This window comes from Ranitomeya variabilis, chromosome 5, assembly GCF_051348905.1.
Source record: "Ranitomeya variabilis isolate aRanVar5 chromosome 5, aRanVar5.hap1, whole genome shotgun sequence".
In the NCBI taxonomy this organism is placed as follows: domain Eukaryota; kingdom Metazoa; phylum Chordata; class Amphibia; order Anura; family Dendrobatidae; genus Ranitomeya; species Ranitomeya variabilis.
In genome coordinates this window covers 270,122,255-270,142,134 of record NC_135236.1, presented here as the reverse complement: position 1 = coordinate 270,142,134, position 19,880 = coordinate 270,122,255, and the positions used below count along the sequence as shown (strand labels likewise).

Sequence of the window (19,880 nt, the reverse complement as noted above, 5' to 3'; positions counted from 1 at the left end):
GGCTATTATCTGCACTCGAATAAAAAAAAAAATTTGAATGTATGTAAATAAATTTTATTATGCCAAACCACCAAATACCATTGCTTGTTCTTTCTACAGATGTACAATAATTCATGTTGGAAAATTCCCAGTAAACCCCATATTGCAGCAGTAATTAAGCAATTACTGAACACCATTGATTTGGGTAAAGATATTTTATTCTGATTTCCAGCGTGCGTGTGAAAGGACATATTGTGCCCGCTTCCTGGCATTTCCCAGAGTATGATCATGCTCTTACGGTTTGTATTTGCACACAAAGTGGTTTTGTTCTTTACACGGGGCGTCATTCCACTGGTGGAAACCTGCGAACAAAGAAAGAAATATGAATATTCGTGGCCAATAATACTTTTATGTTGTGTATAGAATGCTGGTCCTCAAACAAATGGAGTGCCATATCCTTAATGTGGCGCGTTAGCCAAATGCCATTTTTCCACTAGTCTAGGATTCTGTTTAAGAGCTTGTTCACATGGTGCATTTTTGCTGCGGAACCCCCCACTCGCCAGTGTTTTACAGTACTATCAAAATAAATTAGATTCCTGAAAACTCATCCACATTCTGCTTATTCTTTTGTTCCAGATTTGAACCATCAAAGCATTTTTTTAATCCGTAGCTTGTCAATTCGGTTATCGGTAAACAGTTTATCACTCACATAATGATAATTCTGCTTCATGTCACCTGTCTTATCTATGCCATTTTCTGTGCTGTGTTGTGCATAAATATGTGATTCTTCAGAATTTCTATTAGTCTATGCCTGATGAAGAGACCTGAGTAGTCTCGAAAGCTTGCAATTTGTTACCTTCTTTTCAGTTAGCCATTAAAAGGTATCAACCACTGAGGACTCTCAATTCTAAATATTTTTCTATCCACTGGCTAACACGGCACCAAGATATATATCTTTGCTGCGTAATTAGAGGCTTTTACAACACAGAATTTCACGGTGAATCAAACATTTCAATAAAACTTTGGCAATTTTTAATTTCAGCTGATTTTCTCATCTCTAGTTATCATATTTCAGTAACATTTTTTTTAAAATAAATCCAACAGTCTATTTCTAAACGTTCATATGGAATCAAGGAATCTTTTTTAGTATATACTTCTATTTGTTCTATGATCAGGCTTACTACGTAAAATGCTTTTTGTATTCTAGCAATTCACCTTTGTTTGGTGCTTGGGTGCTGTAATATGTTTTCGGTATTCAAAGTTAATGTTTTTCTCAGCTTGGGTTCTCAAGAACTCACCAGCAAATTCTATTGGACATTACAGCCATTGTTCTGCAATCAATATCACTTACTTGTTTCTATGGTCAGTTCCCCACAGTACTCGGCGTCATTCAGGTTATTAGGCTCTCCATTCTGCCATGAACGATAGTTATACGCTGATCCATCATTCCATTTCCAGCGACGGTTCTAAAACAACAAGTAAAGTCGATATGACAATCTGATGAGCAAACGAGCAAACAAAATGTATGATTCACATGACGTGTATAAAGGTTCGCGCTAGAAAGAACAAGTGTATCCACTAAAAAGCTGTCTGTATAAAGGGTCTGTCGCATACAAATAAAAAATATATAATATGTCGGTCCCAATAAAGCTGCTGCGTGGCTTTGGAAATGATTGTAACTCACCCACTGCAGTAAGGGTAACACAAGGCGGCTGGTGATCCTGTCCTGTTGCAGCAAGTGTCCATCCAAAGGAATTTTCTAGTGTAGTAAGTCCAATAGTAACCCCAAACTTTTGACTGCTCCGGCCGAAAGCAGTCACAGTTCACCGGACAGCAAGTAAAGGCGGTAGTCCAGCTAAACCGACGACGCGTAGGATAGAGGTCCTCACCGCATTCCGTACTTACCACCGGACTCTAGCGGCGGTCACGTGAGCGTTACGTCACACAGGTCCTGCACCGTCGCTGTGCGCACTGTTCGCTTCACACGCGGCGTCGGTTTAGCTGGACTACCGCCTTTACTTGCTGTCCGGTGAACTGTGACTGCTTTCGGCCGGAGCAGTCAAAAGTTTGGGGTTACTATTGGACTTACTACACTAGAAAATTCCTTTGGATGGACACTTGCTGCAACAGGACAGGATCACCAGCCGCCTTGTGTTACCCTTACTGCAGTGGGTGAGTTACAATCATTTCCAAAGCCACGCAGCAGCTTTATTGGGACCGACATATTATATATTTTTTATTTGTATGCGACAGACCCTTTATACAGACAGCTTTTTAGTGGATACACTTGTTCTTTCTAGCGCGAACCTTTATACACGTCATGTGTATATATATATAATATTTCTCTTATCTTACAATTTTTTTGTGGGGAATTGTTGGTTTCGCCGCAGGATTTTTACAATTGTGACACTTTGCGCCACTGTTTTATTATTAATTTAAAATGTATGATTCGTTTACTGAAATGGACTGATTCTCTCTTTAGAGTTTTCTGAATTAATGCATCTAAAACATTATTCATACATTTTGCCCAGGGTATTAGTTTAAGGCTACATTCCCATCATGAGTATTTGTTGAGTTTTTCATAGTGCAAATTTCCTGCACTGCTTCTGCACCTATTAAGTAAATTAGGTTACTTGCGTTTTTCATTGCGATTTTATTGCATTTTTGATGCTGTCATTTTGGTCTCATTTACAATACAGATTTGTCCTGCTAACGTTGTAGTGTAGCATTAACCTGAAATTCGTTTGTGTTTTATTAATGATGGAAGTCAAAGCTGCTGAACATTTTACTTCTTTAAGCTCTCGAGTTTTTCATTTTTCTCTATTTAAGAATTTATTTCATGACCTTAGGGTCTCTCCTATAGCTGAGGCTACCCAATATGTACATTGTCCGCTACTTTTACCTGTTCGGGGTCATGAAGTCCAATCCAGACATCTACTTTGGGGGAGTAAGCGGCCACATGACTTCCAATAATTGATGCTTCTGAGTCATCTATGATTGAAGCCAAATGTGCACCATGTCCATAGCTGACACACTCAAACTGCAAGAAATGAACGTTATGGGTCATTAATGTATAGAACAAAAATACAATATCTTTGTAATAAATGTAGGTGTTCTGCTCGCTTCTCTCACCTCAGCCTCAGACCAGGGCAGTCTGAACCGGAAATATCCATAACAATGAGATTTGTAGAAAAACCATCCAGAAGGACATGATGAGCGAGGTGCTCCTATAGAAAATATTAGTGTTAAATAATTTTTACATAGCAATAAATATTATATAAATAAATAATAAGAAGAATAATAAAAAAATAATACATTTTATATAGGGGGAAGCCAACTGCTTACTGTATGTCACATTTCTAGTCTATGGCAATGTATTATGGCTGAGGAAAAGAAGTAGGTTCTGGTAGCCTCACGGGTGGAGCCAAAAGGGGCTGTGAAACTGTAACACGGTGTGTAGGCGGCATTATTCGTGCCATGCTACAAGAAAGTGAGGGTCCTAGCTAGGTGTGTGTGCTGATGTTATATCAGCGATACGTCTTTGCAGACTGCGTGCTGCCGTTGTACTTGGCAGGCATGGACCAGATGGTCTGGAGATGAAAGTAAACTTTCTTTTTTTTAAAATCAGATATTTTTATTAAACAATAAATGTGATACATGAAAATTACATCACTGTGAACAGTGTACCAAGGTATTTTTCATTTTAAGAAATTTTTTAAACCCCAAACCCAACTCCCACCTCCCCTCCCCCCCACCCCTAGAGACCTGACAAAAACCGCCCCAAGTTGCTACGTTGTACATAACCATACAGAAAAAGGAAGACAATACGTCAACATTTCCTCCGAGTAGGCAAAAAGTCCAAGAACAGAAACAAAGTCACTTAAATCACGCTGATTTGAGCCAAGGATTCCACAGCTTACTGAAAAGGTCCATCTTGTTTCTCTTAAGATAAATACTCCTCTCCAGAGCAATAACGTGATCCACTTGTGTCATAAAGTCCCTTCTCGATGACGGCTCTTCCCTAATCCAGAACTTGGCAATCAACTTTCGCGCAATAAACAGCAGTCTAGCAATAGCCAGTTTATACAGATTGTCAGTTACAACCTCTTCTACATAACCCAAAACACATACCAAAGGATCCCGTGGTAGAGAGCAATTATATATCAACCCCACCCTATTTAGTACCACAATCCAAAAGGAGGACAACCTGGGGCACTGCCACATCATATGGAGGATATCCGCCTCGGTCTGCGAGCACCTGGGGCACTCTGAATTAGGTCTCAGACCAGCTTTGAATAGCATGTTCAGAGTTCTGTAAGCCCTATGAATGACAAATAGTTGTGACAACCTCCCAGGCTCACTCAATGAGATCCTGGGCACATACTCCAAAATTGAATCCCAGCATTCGTTATCAATCACCCCCAGGTCGGCCTCCCATTTCACCCTCGCTTTAATAGGATGTCCCACTAAAAAGGAGAATAAAAGAAATTCGTATATGCCCGAAATCACCCCCTTCGTGCCTCCCCCTGTAAGAGTGAAATCCAGCATAAGGTCAACCTGAATCTCCACAGGTCCTCTCTTACACTGTGCCTGGTACGCATGTAAGATGCAGCTATACTGGTACAGCTCAGAATTTGGCAGTAAAAATTCTTCCTGCAATGCCTCAAAAGTCCTGATCCTGCCCTGATATAGTATTTGGCTAATCCGAGATATGCCTGCCTCCCTCCAGATATGAAATCCCGCCATCTGTCTGAATTCTGGTAGGAAGTAGTTGTTCCAAATAGGTGAGAACCTGGTAAGTGCCCTCACCCCCCTAATGACCTTTACTGTATCCCAAACTTTATGAATAAGCCTAATAGTACAAAATTTGGAACCCAACTCACGGAAATGCCCACCCTCCAGGCCATCACTCAGTACCCTTGACCCAATCAACGTCCTCAGACTACAGGGTATCCGTTCCCCACCCGACTCCACACCCCAACCTCTAAGGTGCTGACACTGTGATGCCAGAAAGTATAGCCATGGATTAGGTAATGCCACCCTACCCTCCGTCTTAGGTCTTTGTAGAATTTCCTGTTTAAATCTAGGACTTTTCCCACCCCAAATCAGCTCACCGAACAAAGATCTAATCCTCCGAAATCTGCCCCTTGGTATCCATACAGGAGAGTTGTGTAACACATAAAGAAGCTGCAGCATCACAATCATCTTTATAAGATTTACCCTACCAATCACCGACAAGCGTAACTTTTTCCACGCCTGGATTTTAGTGCGTATTTTCTGCAAAAGTGGTACCAAGTTCAGGTCCTCAAAACCAGTCAAAGGGAGAGCAATCTGAATCCCCAGATATTTGAATTTATCCACTGACCGCAACCTAGTAGAGGAGTCACACAACTCACTATCTCCATATACCCCATCAATCAGCATCATATTGGACTTATCCCAATTGATTCTTAGGCCCGAGTATCTCCCAAATTCCTCAATAATGGCCTCCGCCCCAGCTAGGGCCCCTTCAGAATCCTCCAGGAAAAGCAAAATATCATCAGCGTATAACGCCACTTTTTCTTCTAAATCCCCGTACAGGAAACCTCTCACCTCCCGGGATCCTCTAATTTTGGCAGCAAGGGGCTCCACCGCCAAGGCGAAGAGCAGCGGGGACAACGGGCAACCCTGTCTAGTACCCCTAGACAGTGCAAAAGTTTCAGAAAAGGTGTTATTCACTCTAATTTTGGCCACTGGAGAAGAGTATAACAATCGCACCCATGAGATGAATTTAGGTCCAAACCCCAATCGTTCCAGTACTGTCCACAAATACCTCCACTCCACACAGTCAAAGGCCTTATGAGCGTCCAAGGAGACCACAACTCATTTGCCGACATTATCGGAAGGGATTTGCAAATTTAAAAACAACCTTCTCAAATTGAGTGCCGTTGACTTGTTGGGCATAAAGCCTGACTGATCAGGGTGAACCAATCTGTCAATAACCCTAGTCAGCCTATTCGCCAAGGCCTTTGCCAAAATCTTAATGTCGGCAGTCAGCAATGAGATTGGTCTATAAGATTCTGGTAGTTGTAGATCCTTGTCGGCTTTAGGGATAACCACCACCACGGCTTCTCTCATCGACAAAGGTAATTCCCCTCTTTCCAATGAACTATTGCAGACCCGAAAGTAAACTTTCTTTACTTGACAAGAACTTGAGGAGAAGCAGTAGCGTAGCTCAGAGGGGCCACCTGGAGTTACCACCACTCAGTATAAACAGTATTGGCATGCGCAGCGTGTGGGGAGGCTACTAGGGGCCATCATAGAGTGTGGTGGGAGCTACTGAGGGCCATCATACATTGTGGGGCCTACTGAGTGCCTTCATGCAGTGTATTCATTATGCTGTGTATGTGGGAGCTGTGGGGAGCATCAAGCTATGTAGAAAGGAACTATATATAGGGGAACCATGGGACATTATTAAATGTTAACCCATTATCTACCAATGTCCTTTTTTTGGGACGCCTAATCTTTAGCTTCTAGCAACTAAGATTTTATAATTTTTATAATTAGTTCCAATTTTTTGTGTTGTGTTTGTAAAATGAATGTTTTCAAAATAGGAAATCATGTAATTGTCATTTTTAATTGAATATTGGGACGCTCTTTTCTGAAAAATCCGTACTTGTAAAAATTTTAATTTGGCAAGTAATGGGTTAAGTGGGTGCTTAACAAGCATAATTGTTATAGGGTCACTCAGGGTATTGTGTCTGGCAAATGGGCACATTCAGGCCATTATTCGTTTCTAGAGTAAAATGTGGATACAGTTTTCTAGGGTGCTTGCACAGGGCATTAATATTTTACCATCTAGGGGGACCAAAGGGGCATTATACTTTGTAAGAGGCACAGTGGTGGGCATTATTATGTGGGTTAGTAAGAGGATCAGTAATAGGGACACACGGCAGCAGCTCAGCATTGGGGTGACAGCAAGATGACGCTCCCTCTTTCGTCATTGATTTCAACTGTATCGGCATCCAGGACGACAATACAGTTAAACTTGCAATGATGGGCGGAAGGGGCCTAGTGTCAAGCACTGGCACCAGGCCCCCCAAATGACGGGCCCCCTAGCAGCAATGTGGCAGTGCAGGGAGACTGATGGAGAGTTTAACTGTATCGGCGTGTACAGTGCAGTTAAAAGTAATGTTGATCTGGGTGGGCCCCTCAGAGAATGGACCACAGGGTGATCGCATCCTCTGCAACTGCATTAGCTACACCACGGGTGCTATGTGATTGTCAAATTTTTGGGTGAGCCTGTCCAAAACAGATCAGATGGGATAGGGAAAAAATATTATTTTGGGTTTATTGAAAGGGTCCTTGATGTGCCTAGTGGAGTGTTTTAAAAATTATTTGCGTTTAGGGGTGGTTCGGACTGGCCCATTGTTGAAACACAGTAATGGATCTTTTCTGTCATGACATCAGTTCATGGTAGTTTTTAGGATATGCTTGGAATCTTTGGGCCTGGAGGCGAATAGGTTCTCCTCTCACTCATTCTTTCAGAATCAGAGCCACAACTGAGGCTGAAAAGTTAGGCCCTTCCAGCTGAGGTGGTACAAAAAATAGGTAGGTGGGGATCTAGGAGATATAAGCTTTACGTGCGTTCTCATTTGGTGTGACAGAGGAGTGAAGGGGGGAACGAGCTAGGCCTGGGGATCGAAGCTATTGTGATATTAATGTTGTATTAAAGTATATATTTTATACATAGTCAGCCATTTCACCCCTCCCCTCCTTCTCTCCCTATCCTCTTTTTTCTCTATAGGCGGAGCATGGCTAGTTTGGATTTTGGGGCCTCTTGTGTATTGGGGTGTGTTGAGGGCTTATGTATGAAAAATGGGAGCCAGTTAGGCTTTCCTAGAAGTGAGGTTGTAGTTGGGTGAATTGGATTTCGTGGTATGAACTGACGGCAGGTATTACTGGATTTTCATAATTTCGCATGATTGGATTGTTATCCCGATGTGCTGGTATTGCTTGGTTGGGGGTACAGATCTGGAGATTCAACCCTGTAGAGATTTGATTAGGGACTTGTGCTGGGATTTTCTGCACCCATGTGCATCTTATCCGAATATGAGGACGATGTGGTCGGACATAGTGCCCAGGAAAGCATGACACACTGCTTGGTCCATGGAAAAGATCTAGAAGACCAGAATAAAGGTGAACAGGGCAGCAGGTAGTTTTGTAGCAAGGAATGGAGGTGTGGTAGTAAGACACAAGGATTTGGAGTCTGGCAAGGGGAATTTGTCTTGGAACGATGGGGTGCACTTGAATGCAATAGGGATTGATTTATGGGCCTTGGGGATTCAAGAAGGTGCAGAGCTGGAACTTCTGTTGGTGGGGTGACTCGCATGATGAGGGGAAATGATTGCTGAGTTGGTGGCAAAATTGTGCTGGGGGTTGTACATTTCGTAGATAGTAACCTTCCAGTTATGTTCAAATTTGGTTAATTGCCTGGCGGATTTTGTGACTCTTAAAGGTGGGGTCCTGAGAGTTTGTGATATGGAAAAGGCTTTCTGGCAACAGAGGTGCCCCCAAGCCTGTGGTCACAGCTGGAGATAATGCTGAATGATTTATTTATTATAATGCTTCCACTATGTTTTGGAGCTCCAAGAGCCCCCTCACCTTTGTTATTTACTATTGTAATGTTTGTTTTAATAAAGGCCAATTTGGCCAAATTAATTCAAAACGGTGGTCTGTCTGTTATTGGGGAGGGATCCAGGGAAGAGTGGCGAGGTTTTAAGGTGGATGGTAGAGGTGTCAGCGAGAGGGGAAGCCTCTGCAGTACAGCAGTCAAGACAGTTTCCCCACATTTATAGTATAATTACAGATACACCCAGGGACATGAACAAGGTGAGAATGGTCCTTACTCTTTACCTGGTTCATACTCAAGATAGATAGAACATGCTGCATATCCTGCACTATTTTTTTTCCACTGGATTCTCTTAAATTTGATTTTATGTTCAGATTTATTGGATGAAAATTCTTCTGTGTATTATATTTAACAGCTCTGTATATTGCATCGCATGCATAAACTACATAAATTAACTGGTGCTGTGAATTTGAAATGTGCAGCATGTCCCTTTATGCTGTTGGTGTTACTTCAGATCTTACACATTGCAATGCAACAACTGAAATCCACACATACTGCAGAAATGTCCTGTGTACATGCCAGTAAGGCATGAAAACCACTGCTAAATTATTTAAAATCCTGAACATGCAACCAAAGGGTAGTGGGTGAAAGGGTAAATGGAGACCAAATGTGTTCAAGGGGGTTGTATGATGCGGTTTAATGTTTTAATATGTTCTTGTGTGTGAATAAAAGGTTTGATTTTATTCCTACGGCTGGTGTTGTTTGGGTCTCCTATAGGCTTTGCTTTAATGCCGTTCCTGGGAATGCAGGAAGTATGTCCACTAGGGGAACACATTAGGTATAAGAATATAGCTTGCACAGCACAGGGAATTAGGTAGTTAATAGTGTTGGGATTAGCTCATTTTTTTTAAGGGTTAAAGGAGTTTTATAAGAAAAGTGTTTTGAGGGTTTAGAACAGTATGAGTTCTAGTTCTGGAGAAGGAGAGAGTCTAGACAGGTGTGAGTGAGTAGAAGTAAGGCTAAACATTACAGTGCTAACAAAGAAAAGTAGATGCAGCAAAGGCGGGCAGGTTCTGTCAGTTCGTTTCCTCTCAGCACGAGGGCACATCCGAAGTTTCATCTGGACACCGAGAAAGTCTTGCGTCTAAGGTCCAGAAGAGGTACTGAGTGTCGTACCTCTTTCCCCCCGGTTACGAAGATGTTGGCTGGGTCTCAGAGAAAGGGAAGGATGGTGGTCGTCAGGGAAGCTGTTATGTCAGAAGGAGAGTCCCTATGGTCAACAAGAATAGTTGGGCTAGGGACAAGTTGGGCAGAATGTAGACGAAGATGAAGAAAACAAAGGGAACACCACTAAAATGGGACTCTGCCTTATTCTGTATGCTGCAGCCATGTGGAACCGAATTGTACAGTAAAGCTGAACCTGTTAACCCGGCCACAAGGTCTCCCGTCTTGTCTGAAGCTACAGCCAGACCCAGTCCCATGGACGGGGACATAACCAGTACTCCTGAAGGACCAGTAAGTAAAGAACGAACTCCACAGCGCAACACCCTACACCTGTCTGACTCTCTTTTAGAAAAGGGGTTTCAGTGCGAAGATAACTCAGTTCAGGCCCACAGCAACAGGCCCTGTACCCCCCTTCACAAGCCTTAGATCAGACCCAAGCAAACATTTCCGACATTTCCACTGTTCCTGTTTGGCCATAGACTGAGACAGCCAAAGGGTTGGAAATCATGACGTACTGCACCATGTGACCCACCCTCAACTTAAAATCTTAATTTTAACAGTATTTTAATTCTCAGAATGCAGATTCATTTGAATGCAGTGGTGGAGGAGAGAGCTGTCATCCACCATTCAGTCTGTGCGTGGGAGTCTCTGCGCAGTAGGCACAATGACTAGAGATGAGCGAATTTGATTGGGTCAGTAGTGATGAGCGAGTGTACTCGTTGCTCGGGTGATCTCCGAGTATTTGTTAGTGTTCGGAGATTAAGTTTTCATCACCTCAGCTGAATGATTTACAGCTATTAGCCAGGCTGAGTACATGTGGGGGTTGCCTGGTTGCTAGGGAATCCTCACATGTAATCAAGCTGTCTAGTAGCTGTAAATCATTCAGCTGAGGTGATGAAAACTTAATCTCCGAACACTAACAAATACTCGGAGATCACCCGAGCGTGCTCTGGAAAACCCGAGCAAGGAGTACACTCGCTCATCACTACGGGTCAGGGCTTATTGGGAAAGCTATAGTGCTTATCGAATAAGCTGAATGAACTCGGCTTCCTGGATCGCTCCTGCTGATCAGCTGTTCTGCTCCACCGCTGCATGTGTCGCATGCATGGAGAGCCTGTTTTTTTGGCTCTGTGTCGTGACTGTCACACAGCTGTGACAAATTTAGGTATGGTGCTGGACAGCTGATCACCCGGAGCGATCCAGGAAGCTGGGTTCCCTCTGCAGCTTATTCGGTAAGCGCTATAGCTTGCAGAATAAGCCCTGACCATATCAAATTTGCTCATCTCTAACAATGACATCATTAGATTGCACCTGGTGTATGGACCCTGAGTGCGGAGCAGCGCATCGAGGGAATGGGGAAAGATGAATGTTTTTTTTTGTCAGAAGTTCTAGGGGGCTTTGGGGTCATCATACTGTGTGGGGGTTGACTGAGTGAATCATCCTATGTGTTTGTGGGGGCTATGGGAGCATCATACTGTTTGTGGGATGAGCTGGGGGCATCATATTGTGTGTGGGATGTAGGGTAATAATACTGTGTGGAAGGAGCGGTTGGTCAAAGTGCATCTATACTACTATATACTTAAAGAGGATCTATCAGCAAATATAATAATGTAATTTTCTATATGTGTTCGCTTGTTTTAGATAGATGCTAACTGCTTTGAAAAGTCAGTATCTATGGAAAAACTTTTGATTTAAATAACTATTTTCCAATGGAAGTGCGCCTGCATCTTGTGGATGCCAAGGCTTCTCATTGATCAATCTGCACCACGCATGCTTCTAACACTATTTAAGGCTAAATATCATAAGTTGTATGATTTACAGGTCGTTATCAACTTTATGAAAATCGGTAGGTAATTTGGTTTTGATTGGCTGCTACAGATAAAATACATGTTACAATAAACCTTATCATGTATATTAGCAGTAGCAGCAAGTCAACTGACTGCATTCAGGTCACTATAAAAAAAAATAATAAAAACGCTGAAAATTTTTACCAAAAACGTTCTTTGAAATATATAATAACAATATTTAGCAAAATTAATAGCTTATTGGTTTGGCCTTCCACAATAAGGCTAAGTTCACACTGGATGTCTTTGTTGTGTTTTTTAAATGCTTTTATATAATTTTCAGCTGCTTTTTACAGCACCAGCAAAGCCTATGAGATTTCAGAAATCTCATGCACACACATTGTTTTTTTTGTCATCAGTATTTTGTGCTCTGCATGGCTTTTTGGACATAGAGCATATCACTTCTTTCAGCATATTTCACCCATTGACTTGAATGGGCGGTGAAAAAACGCTGAAATAACGCACCAAAAATACAGGTGACATGTTTTTGGCACGTTTTGTGCCCAAACCGCATTTTTGGGAATATTGGAATTTTTCAACACTAAACTTTATCAGCATACACAAGAGACATATCTAGCAAGAAAAAAAGTTTTAAAAAAACACCACAAAAAAAACAAGAAAAACCAAGGAAAACACGCTTTTTTTTTAAGCTTGTTTCCTGCCGAGAGATCAGGTTTTGCCGCAAAAAAAAAAAAATCGCTGAAAAAATGCTTTGTGTGAACTTACCCTAATGGTCTCTCACATGGCCTATTGCGAAAATGATTTGCCAACCCTGCCTGAGACGATCTGCATGTAATAGTGTCTGCACTCTGGCGAAAGGTGAACATTACATGCAAGATGTTTAGCTTTTACCAGCAGGTGTCAGGAAGCTTTACATGCAGACAGCAGAGGAAGGGGATAATTACATGGCTGCTGGTTTGGTCAGTCCTATTTTGATAAGAGATGAGAGGACCTATGCAAGTTCTGGTTCTGGTACCCAACCAAACCTTATGTCCAAAGTTTGGTTCGTGTACCCAAACTTGAACATTAACCCGAACCCCATTGAAATGTATGGTGACCCAAACTTTGAAAATTTCTCTCTCTATTCCTCTCTCCTCCCAAACTTTCCCCGGAACTCCAAAAATTAAAATGGACTTCCAGGAGAAGTCCAAGTGCGGAGTTTAGCACCGGGTGCCAAGTGCTCGGTACGAACCCCAAACGTTAAAGTTTGGGTCCGCTCATCTCTAGTCCTGATTTGTAGATATAGATAATATACAGTATGAATACAACGTGTATTATATATATGATTTCATGCATTCGTATGTTCATAGAAAGGAATACTCTTGTCTATCTTGCGTGCACCCTGAATAAACCATAAATATCTAGTATGAAGATGTTCCATCACTGCAGCCCCTTCTTTTGGGAAAAATAGAGTCCGTCATGAGAGCAGCTTATGCACAAGTCTGCTGCCTTCTAGATTGAAACATCAGTGTAATTTTGAGATATGTTGCTATTATCTAGTTTATTTTACTCACCTTCTGACAGAGAAACCCCAAGGACCAAAAAGCCCAGAATGGCAAGGTACATGGACGATGACATCCTGGTGGTAAAAACAAGGTTTGGGGTGTATGAAGTTATTTTTTCAAAATATAGCAGAAATGAATATTAGATCTTATAAAGCCAGGGTGCCCAAAGTGTCCCAGCCATCTATGAAGGCATCAGCAGGGGTAGCATGCACAGGCAATGTTTCCACAAAGTGCCTTGTGTAGTGTGCAGTAGGAAACAGACCAAATGTCTTCTGATTGCTGCATAAAACGTACTATGAGATTAATAAATGTCATAGTAACGTTTTATAATCACAGGACTTTGGTGCTACTGGACCACTAATCTATTTACCACCTCTGTCTGTATTCCCATTGACCCATAGATCCTTACCTGCTTCAGAAAAGTAGACCAGGTGAGTGTGAGGTAAGGTTTTCAGGCAGGACCCTTATATAAGCACATGATCCCCCGTGTGCCCTGTGCTAATTAGAAGGTGGCATTAGGTGGCAGATGGAGAGCAGGTAACAAGGACAGGAACAAGCAATAAGGATATGGATAGTAAAGTGAATTGGAGGGCATTATCTTCCCACCTGTACAATAAACACACCCAAAGAATACAGTATATCAATATAACCACGCAAGTCCTATTATTAGTTATATGCTCCTGGAGCATGATCATTTATTTCAACAGATCATATAAATTGTTATTGAGGTTTTTGTTAAAATGGTTTTCCCCAAATTAAATGTTTTACCCCATAGGCTCTCACTGGTTAAATATAAAAACCCCACTTTATTCACCCTCACAGTCCTGGACTGGGACTGAATTTCAGTCCTAGCATTTCAGAGCACACAGACCCACTTGCTGTGCTGTCATAGTGAAATATGTGTGGGTTATGGCTAATCAGGGTGTTTATCACACTAGGTAATTATGAATGAAAATGAGGGAAGGGGAGAGGAATTATTCATCTCACTAGGACCCGAAATGCATAGACTCATGTATCCCCCCCTTCTGTGTCTACGTCCCCTTCTCCCCCATTTTTTATGGCATATTTTTGTTCTTAGAATTAAATTTTTTTTCTCATTAAAACTCATGTTTTAACTCTACGTAATTAAGCCTATTCTGGAACCCCCTGGTCTTTCCTCTGTTTATCACACTTACAGAATACAAATAGTCATTTAGCTAATAATACCAGCAATCACCACACTGCTACAAAATCCAGTACAAGATAAATATTACCAATAATGCCAGGATATAAATACAAAAAAACACACCACGGCCACATATTACCACCAGGTAGTGACTGAATAATACCACCATGCCTCCATTAACAAAAACCACTGCACCAAGGAAAATTTAATCAGAAAAGACTACAAAATTAGGGGCAAATAATGTTACCAGTTCCAGACGATAGACTTTTACTGATCATAGAATGTTTGAGTTGGAATGGATCTCAAGGGTCATCGTGTCCAGCCCCCTGCTCAAGGCAGGATTCACCAAACCATCTCATGATCATTAAAGGGTTGTATTCACCTTGAAGTTTCATGACTTTTGGATATGGGACAGATCCCCACTCCATCTTAAGACAACCATAGCTACAATAAACCTATACACTGGAATAAATGCATTATTTTGGTTGTCAAAATGGCCACAGCTTTATTTAAATCACAAGATGAAAACAATCACAGTAGGAGTCCAGTGAAGTGCTAGTACATTGGGATTCACAAGTACTTTGATATCCCCAGCTGTCTACATACCAGGACAGACAGCCATAATGGGGCGGCACACACTGGCTTGCTATTCAAGCAGAGCCAGTAAACTTTCAGGGCACCAATGACCCTATTATTCTTACTCCTGTGCTTAACCGCTGAGCCCGCCCTTGATTAACGTTACCATTACAACATACTTGAGGCTGGCCACCAAAGCCGAGCCTGTTCACCACCATGAGGTTTTACATCCTCTATTAGTTAAAATGAGTCCACCTTAACTTGTCTGTAACTTCCAGCTGACTCCTAAACTGCCACCAAAGAGGCCATTTGACAACTTAAATGGACTCGACCACCATTAACCATGCCTAATAAAGCCATCATCCAGTTGTTTTTTTAATAAATCACTTTTGTAAACTTATAATGTAGAAGTCCCTGCAAAAGTATTAAAGGGACTTAACTTGGCAAACCTCCGATTCACAAATAGTCATCCTACAGTGTTCATCAGAATAAAACCCCCTGACAAGGAAACCTCTAGGGAATTGTGGCTGAAGGATTGCATTTCCCTTGGGCTTAGAGGTTAATGCTAATGTTAACTCTTTATAGCCATGATAAAATTGGACCTTGTACAAGATATAAAATGGCTAATTAAGCAAATACATTCATCATTATGCAAGCATTAATTAAAGAAAACATTTTAGGGCAGTGATTATAAAAGGGCGGGAAGGTGGGTGATGTTTTCTCCAATTCATCCGGTGAGAGAAAGAGGAAGAAAGATAGATGTGGTGCCCCTGCGGTCCAGTCACCACAGAGATGCTGCACCTCACCCAGAGGAGTGGTATCCCACTCTCCGGTAAGGAGGGAGCACCATCCAGTACTCTATCACTCACATCCAACACACACCAGTTCAGTCAGGGCATCTGGGTGTACCCTCATCCCAGGCTGGATAGGAAAGGGTGTTGGGGAGTGGGTGGGGTAGGTAGAGTAGGGGAGAAGCTAATTAGGAGGGAAAGTTAGTCAGATTGTTAGAAGACGGAGAAGCAGGAAGATGTGCTAAGAAGGGGCTCCCTGTCAGACGGGGCTAGAGAGAGATTGAGAGAGAAGTGGAGATGAGAAGATGTGCGGTTCTGCAGCTCCTGACAGACAGAACAGAGAAGTGAAAGGGAGAAGCAGAAAGAAGCTCCCAGAAGGACTGAAGGGGTCCTAGGGGCACGGGTAGTGCAGAAGCCACCCGTGGGGCCACATTCAGAGTGGAGGGACTAGGTTGCAGGCAAGGGGACCGGCCCCAACTTAGTGAAATACTTTAAGTTCAGCTAAGAAACCGCAGAGCAACATCCACCCATACTTCGCCGAAAAGGCAGCCGTATAGAATGCAGGGGACTCAGAGAATGTCGTCAGACCAGGTTCGTGGCTGCTGGCTTGGGACACTGTGGGTAAGGCACTGGGCAGGAGAAGAGGAAAGCCAGTGTAGTGAGACAGCCAGAGAAAGGCATACGAAAGGAGTCCTGGAAAGGTGCATCCCAATTTGCCTGGGAGTTTGCTGGACCACTAACCTGAAGAACATAGCATCAGGCTTGCGTTTGTGGACTGGAGAACTGTGAGTAAAGCATTGGAAACTGCACCTTGCTGTCTCCTTGTGTCCTTTCTACAACACCTGCCCGGCTTACTACAACCACCACACTTGAATAAATAGACAAAACACATTATTTTGGTTGTCAAAATGGCCACAGCTTTATTTAAATCACTGGATTAAAACAATCATCGTAGGAGTCAGGTGAATTGCTATTACATTGGGATTCACAAGTGCTGTGATACCCCCAGCTGTCTGACATACAGCACCAGGACAGACAGCCATAAAAGGGCGGCACACACTGCCTTTACCCCCCGAAACACAGTGTCTGCAAATTGAGATTCTGGTTTGGCTATTATCCTAAGTCATGTGACAAGGCTCGTTAAAGAGTCAACATTGACTGTTCGGATTGCTACTTACCTGTTCAAGGCCTCCAACAATTGCACTACCCAGGGTGCACCAGGCCCAAGTAAAGATAGCAAACAACACAGGTGCAAATAATACCGATGCAGCCAACCTACAATCAGGAATTGGCTGCTTGGAGCACCCATGCAAAAAAATAGTCTGTATGTGGCATGTTCACACAGGACTGCAAAGTATATGGTGAAAAGCCTATTAATGACGCCATAAATATAGCGGGCTAACCATGATGCATCCTGTGTGAACAGAGGCCACAGTGTACAGAGCCATCTAGGGCCCAGGCGCACCCTGGAAAAATGTACAGCGCACCAAAAACACAACAATGTATGCAAGGTATTGGTTGATATTATGGCCACAATATTGAAGCTGCCAACCCACGTCAAGGGTCCTTGTATCTTGGCAGTCCTAATCTAAAAAAACACCATTGGAGGAAAACCTCCACTAAACTCAAAAAAAACACCAGAACACAGGCATGCTTACCTGTTCAAGGCCTCCAACAATTGCACTACCCAGGGTGCACCAGGCCCAAGTAAAGATAGCAAACAACACAGGTGCAAATAATACCGATGCAGCCAACCTACAATCAGGAATTGGCTGCTTGGAGCACCCATGCAAAAAAATAGTCTGTATGTGGCATGTTCACACAGGACTGCAAAGTATATGGTGAAAAGCCTATTAATGACGCCATAAATATAGCGGGCTAACCATGATGCATCCTGTGTGAACAGAGGCCACAGTGTACAGAGCCATCTAGGGCCCAGGCGCACCCTGGAAAAATGTACAGCGCACCAAAAACACAACAATGTATGCAAGGTATTGGTTGATATTATGGCCACAATATTGAAGCTGCCAACCCACGTCAAGGGTCCTTGTATCTTGGCAGTCCTAATCTAAAAAAACACCATTGGAGGAAAACCTCCACTAAACTCAAAAAAAACACCAGAACACAGGCATGCTTACCTGTTCAAGGCCTCCAACAATTGCACTACCCAGGGTGCACCAGGCCCAAGTAAAGATAGCAAACAACACAGGTGCAAATAATACCGATGCAGCCAACCTACAATCAGGAATTGGCTGCTTGGAGCACCCATGCAAAAAAATAGTCTGTATGTGGCATGTTCACACAGGACTGCAAAGTATATGGTGAAAAGCCTATTAATGACGCCATAAATATAGCGGGCTAACCATGATGCATCCTGTGTGAACAGAGGCCACAGTGTACAGAGCCATCTAGGGCCCAGGCGCACCCTGGAAAAATGTACAGCGCACCAAAAACACAACAATGTATGCAAGGTATTGGTTGATATTATGGCCACAATATTGAAGCTGCCAACCCACGTCAAGGGTCCTTGTATCTTGGCAGTCCTAATCTAAAAAAACACCATTGGAGGAAAACCTCCACTAAACTCAAAAAAAACACCAGAACACAGGCATGCTTACCTGTTCAAGGCCTCCAACAATTGCACTACCCAGGGTGCACCAGGCCCAAGTAAAGATAGCAAACAACACAGGTGCAAATAATACCGATGCAGCCAACCTACAATCAGGAATTGGCTGCTTGGAGCACCCATGCAAAAAAATAGTCTGTATGTGGCATGTTCACACAGGACTGCAAAGTATATGGTGAAAAGCCTATTAATGACGCCATAAATATAGCGGGCTAACCATGATGCATCCTGTGTGAACAGAGGCCACAGTGTACAGAGCCATCTAGGGCCCAGGCGCACCCTGGAAAAATGTACAGCGCACCAAAAACACAACAATGTATGCAAGGTATTGGTTGATATTATGGCCACAATATTGAAGCTGCCAACCCACGTCAAGGGTCCTTGTATCTTGGCAGTCCTAATCTAAAAAAACACCATTGGAGGAAAACCTCCACTAAACTCAAAAAAAACACCAGAACACAGGCATGCTTACCTGTTCAAGGCCTCCAACAATTGCACTACCCAGGGTGCACCAGGCCCAAGTAAAGATAGCAAACAACACAGGTGCAAATAATACCGATGCAGCCAACCTACAATCAGGAATTGGCTGCTTGGAGCACCCATGCAAAAAAATAGTCTGTATGTGGCATGTTCACACAGGACTGCAAAGTATATGGTGAAAAGCCTATTAATGACGCCATAAATATAGCGGGCTAACCATGATGCATCCTGTGTGAACAGAGGCCACAGTGTACAGAGCCATCTAGGGCCCAGGCGCACCCTGGAAAAATGTACAGCGCACCAAAAACACAACAATGTATGCAAGGTATTGGTTGATATTATGGCCACAATATTGAAGCTGCCAACCCACGTCAAGGGTCCTTGTATCTTGGCAGTCCTAATCTAAAAAAACACCATTGGAGGAAAACCTCCACTAAACTCAAAAAAAAACACCAGAACACAGGCATGCTTACCTGTTCAAGGCCTCCAACAATTGCACTACCCAGGGTGCACCAGGCCCAAGTAAAGATAGCAAACAACACAGGTGCAAATAATACCGATGCAGCCAACCTACAATCAGGAATTGGCTGCTTGGAGCACCCATGCAAAAAAATAGTCTGTATGTGGCATGTTCACACAGGACTGCAAAGTATATGGTGAAAAGCCTATTAATGACGCCATAAATATAGCGGGCTAACCATGATGCATCCTGTGTGAACATGCCACATACAGACTATTTTTTTGCATGGGTGCTCCAAGCAGCCAATTCCTGATTGTAGGTTGGCTGCATCGGTATTATTTGCACCTGTGTTGTTTGCTATCTTTACTTGGGCCTGGTGCACCCTGGGTAGTGCAATTGTTGGAGGCCTTGAACAGGTAAGCATGCCTGTGTTCTGGTGTTTTTTTTGAGTTTAGTGGAGGTTTTCCTCCAATGGTGTTTTTTTAGATTAGGACTGCCAAGATACAAGGACCCTTGACGTGGGTTGGCAGCTTCAATATTGTGGCCATAATATCAACCAATACCTTGCATACATTGTTGTGTTTTTGGTGCGCTGTACATTTTTCCAGGGTGCGCCTGG

The 19,880-nt window shown here is 42.8% G+C and overlaps 1 protein-coding gene across 1 annotated transcript; it reads right to left on the bottom strand.

Moving 5' to 3' along the window:
* Positions 1-32: 32 nt before the first annotated feature.
* LOC143775766 (regenerating islet-derived protein 4-like) lies at positions 33-13,663 on the bottom strand. The gene is made up of 6 exons (XM_077264291.1): positions 13,573-13,663; positions 13,173-13,237; positions 3,112-3,206; positions 2,882-3,019; positions 1,331-1,445; positions 33-341 (listed from the first exon to the last, which is right to left on the bottom strand). The coding sequence occupies exons 2-6, from the start codon at positions 13,234-13,236 to the stop codon at positions 274-276; spliced, it is 480 nt and encodes a 159-aa protein (XP_077120406.1). The 5' UTR covers position 13,237; positions 13,573-13,663; the 3' UTR covers positions 33-273.
* Positions 13,664-19,880: the final 6,217 nt, after the last annotated feature.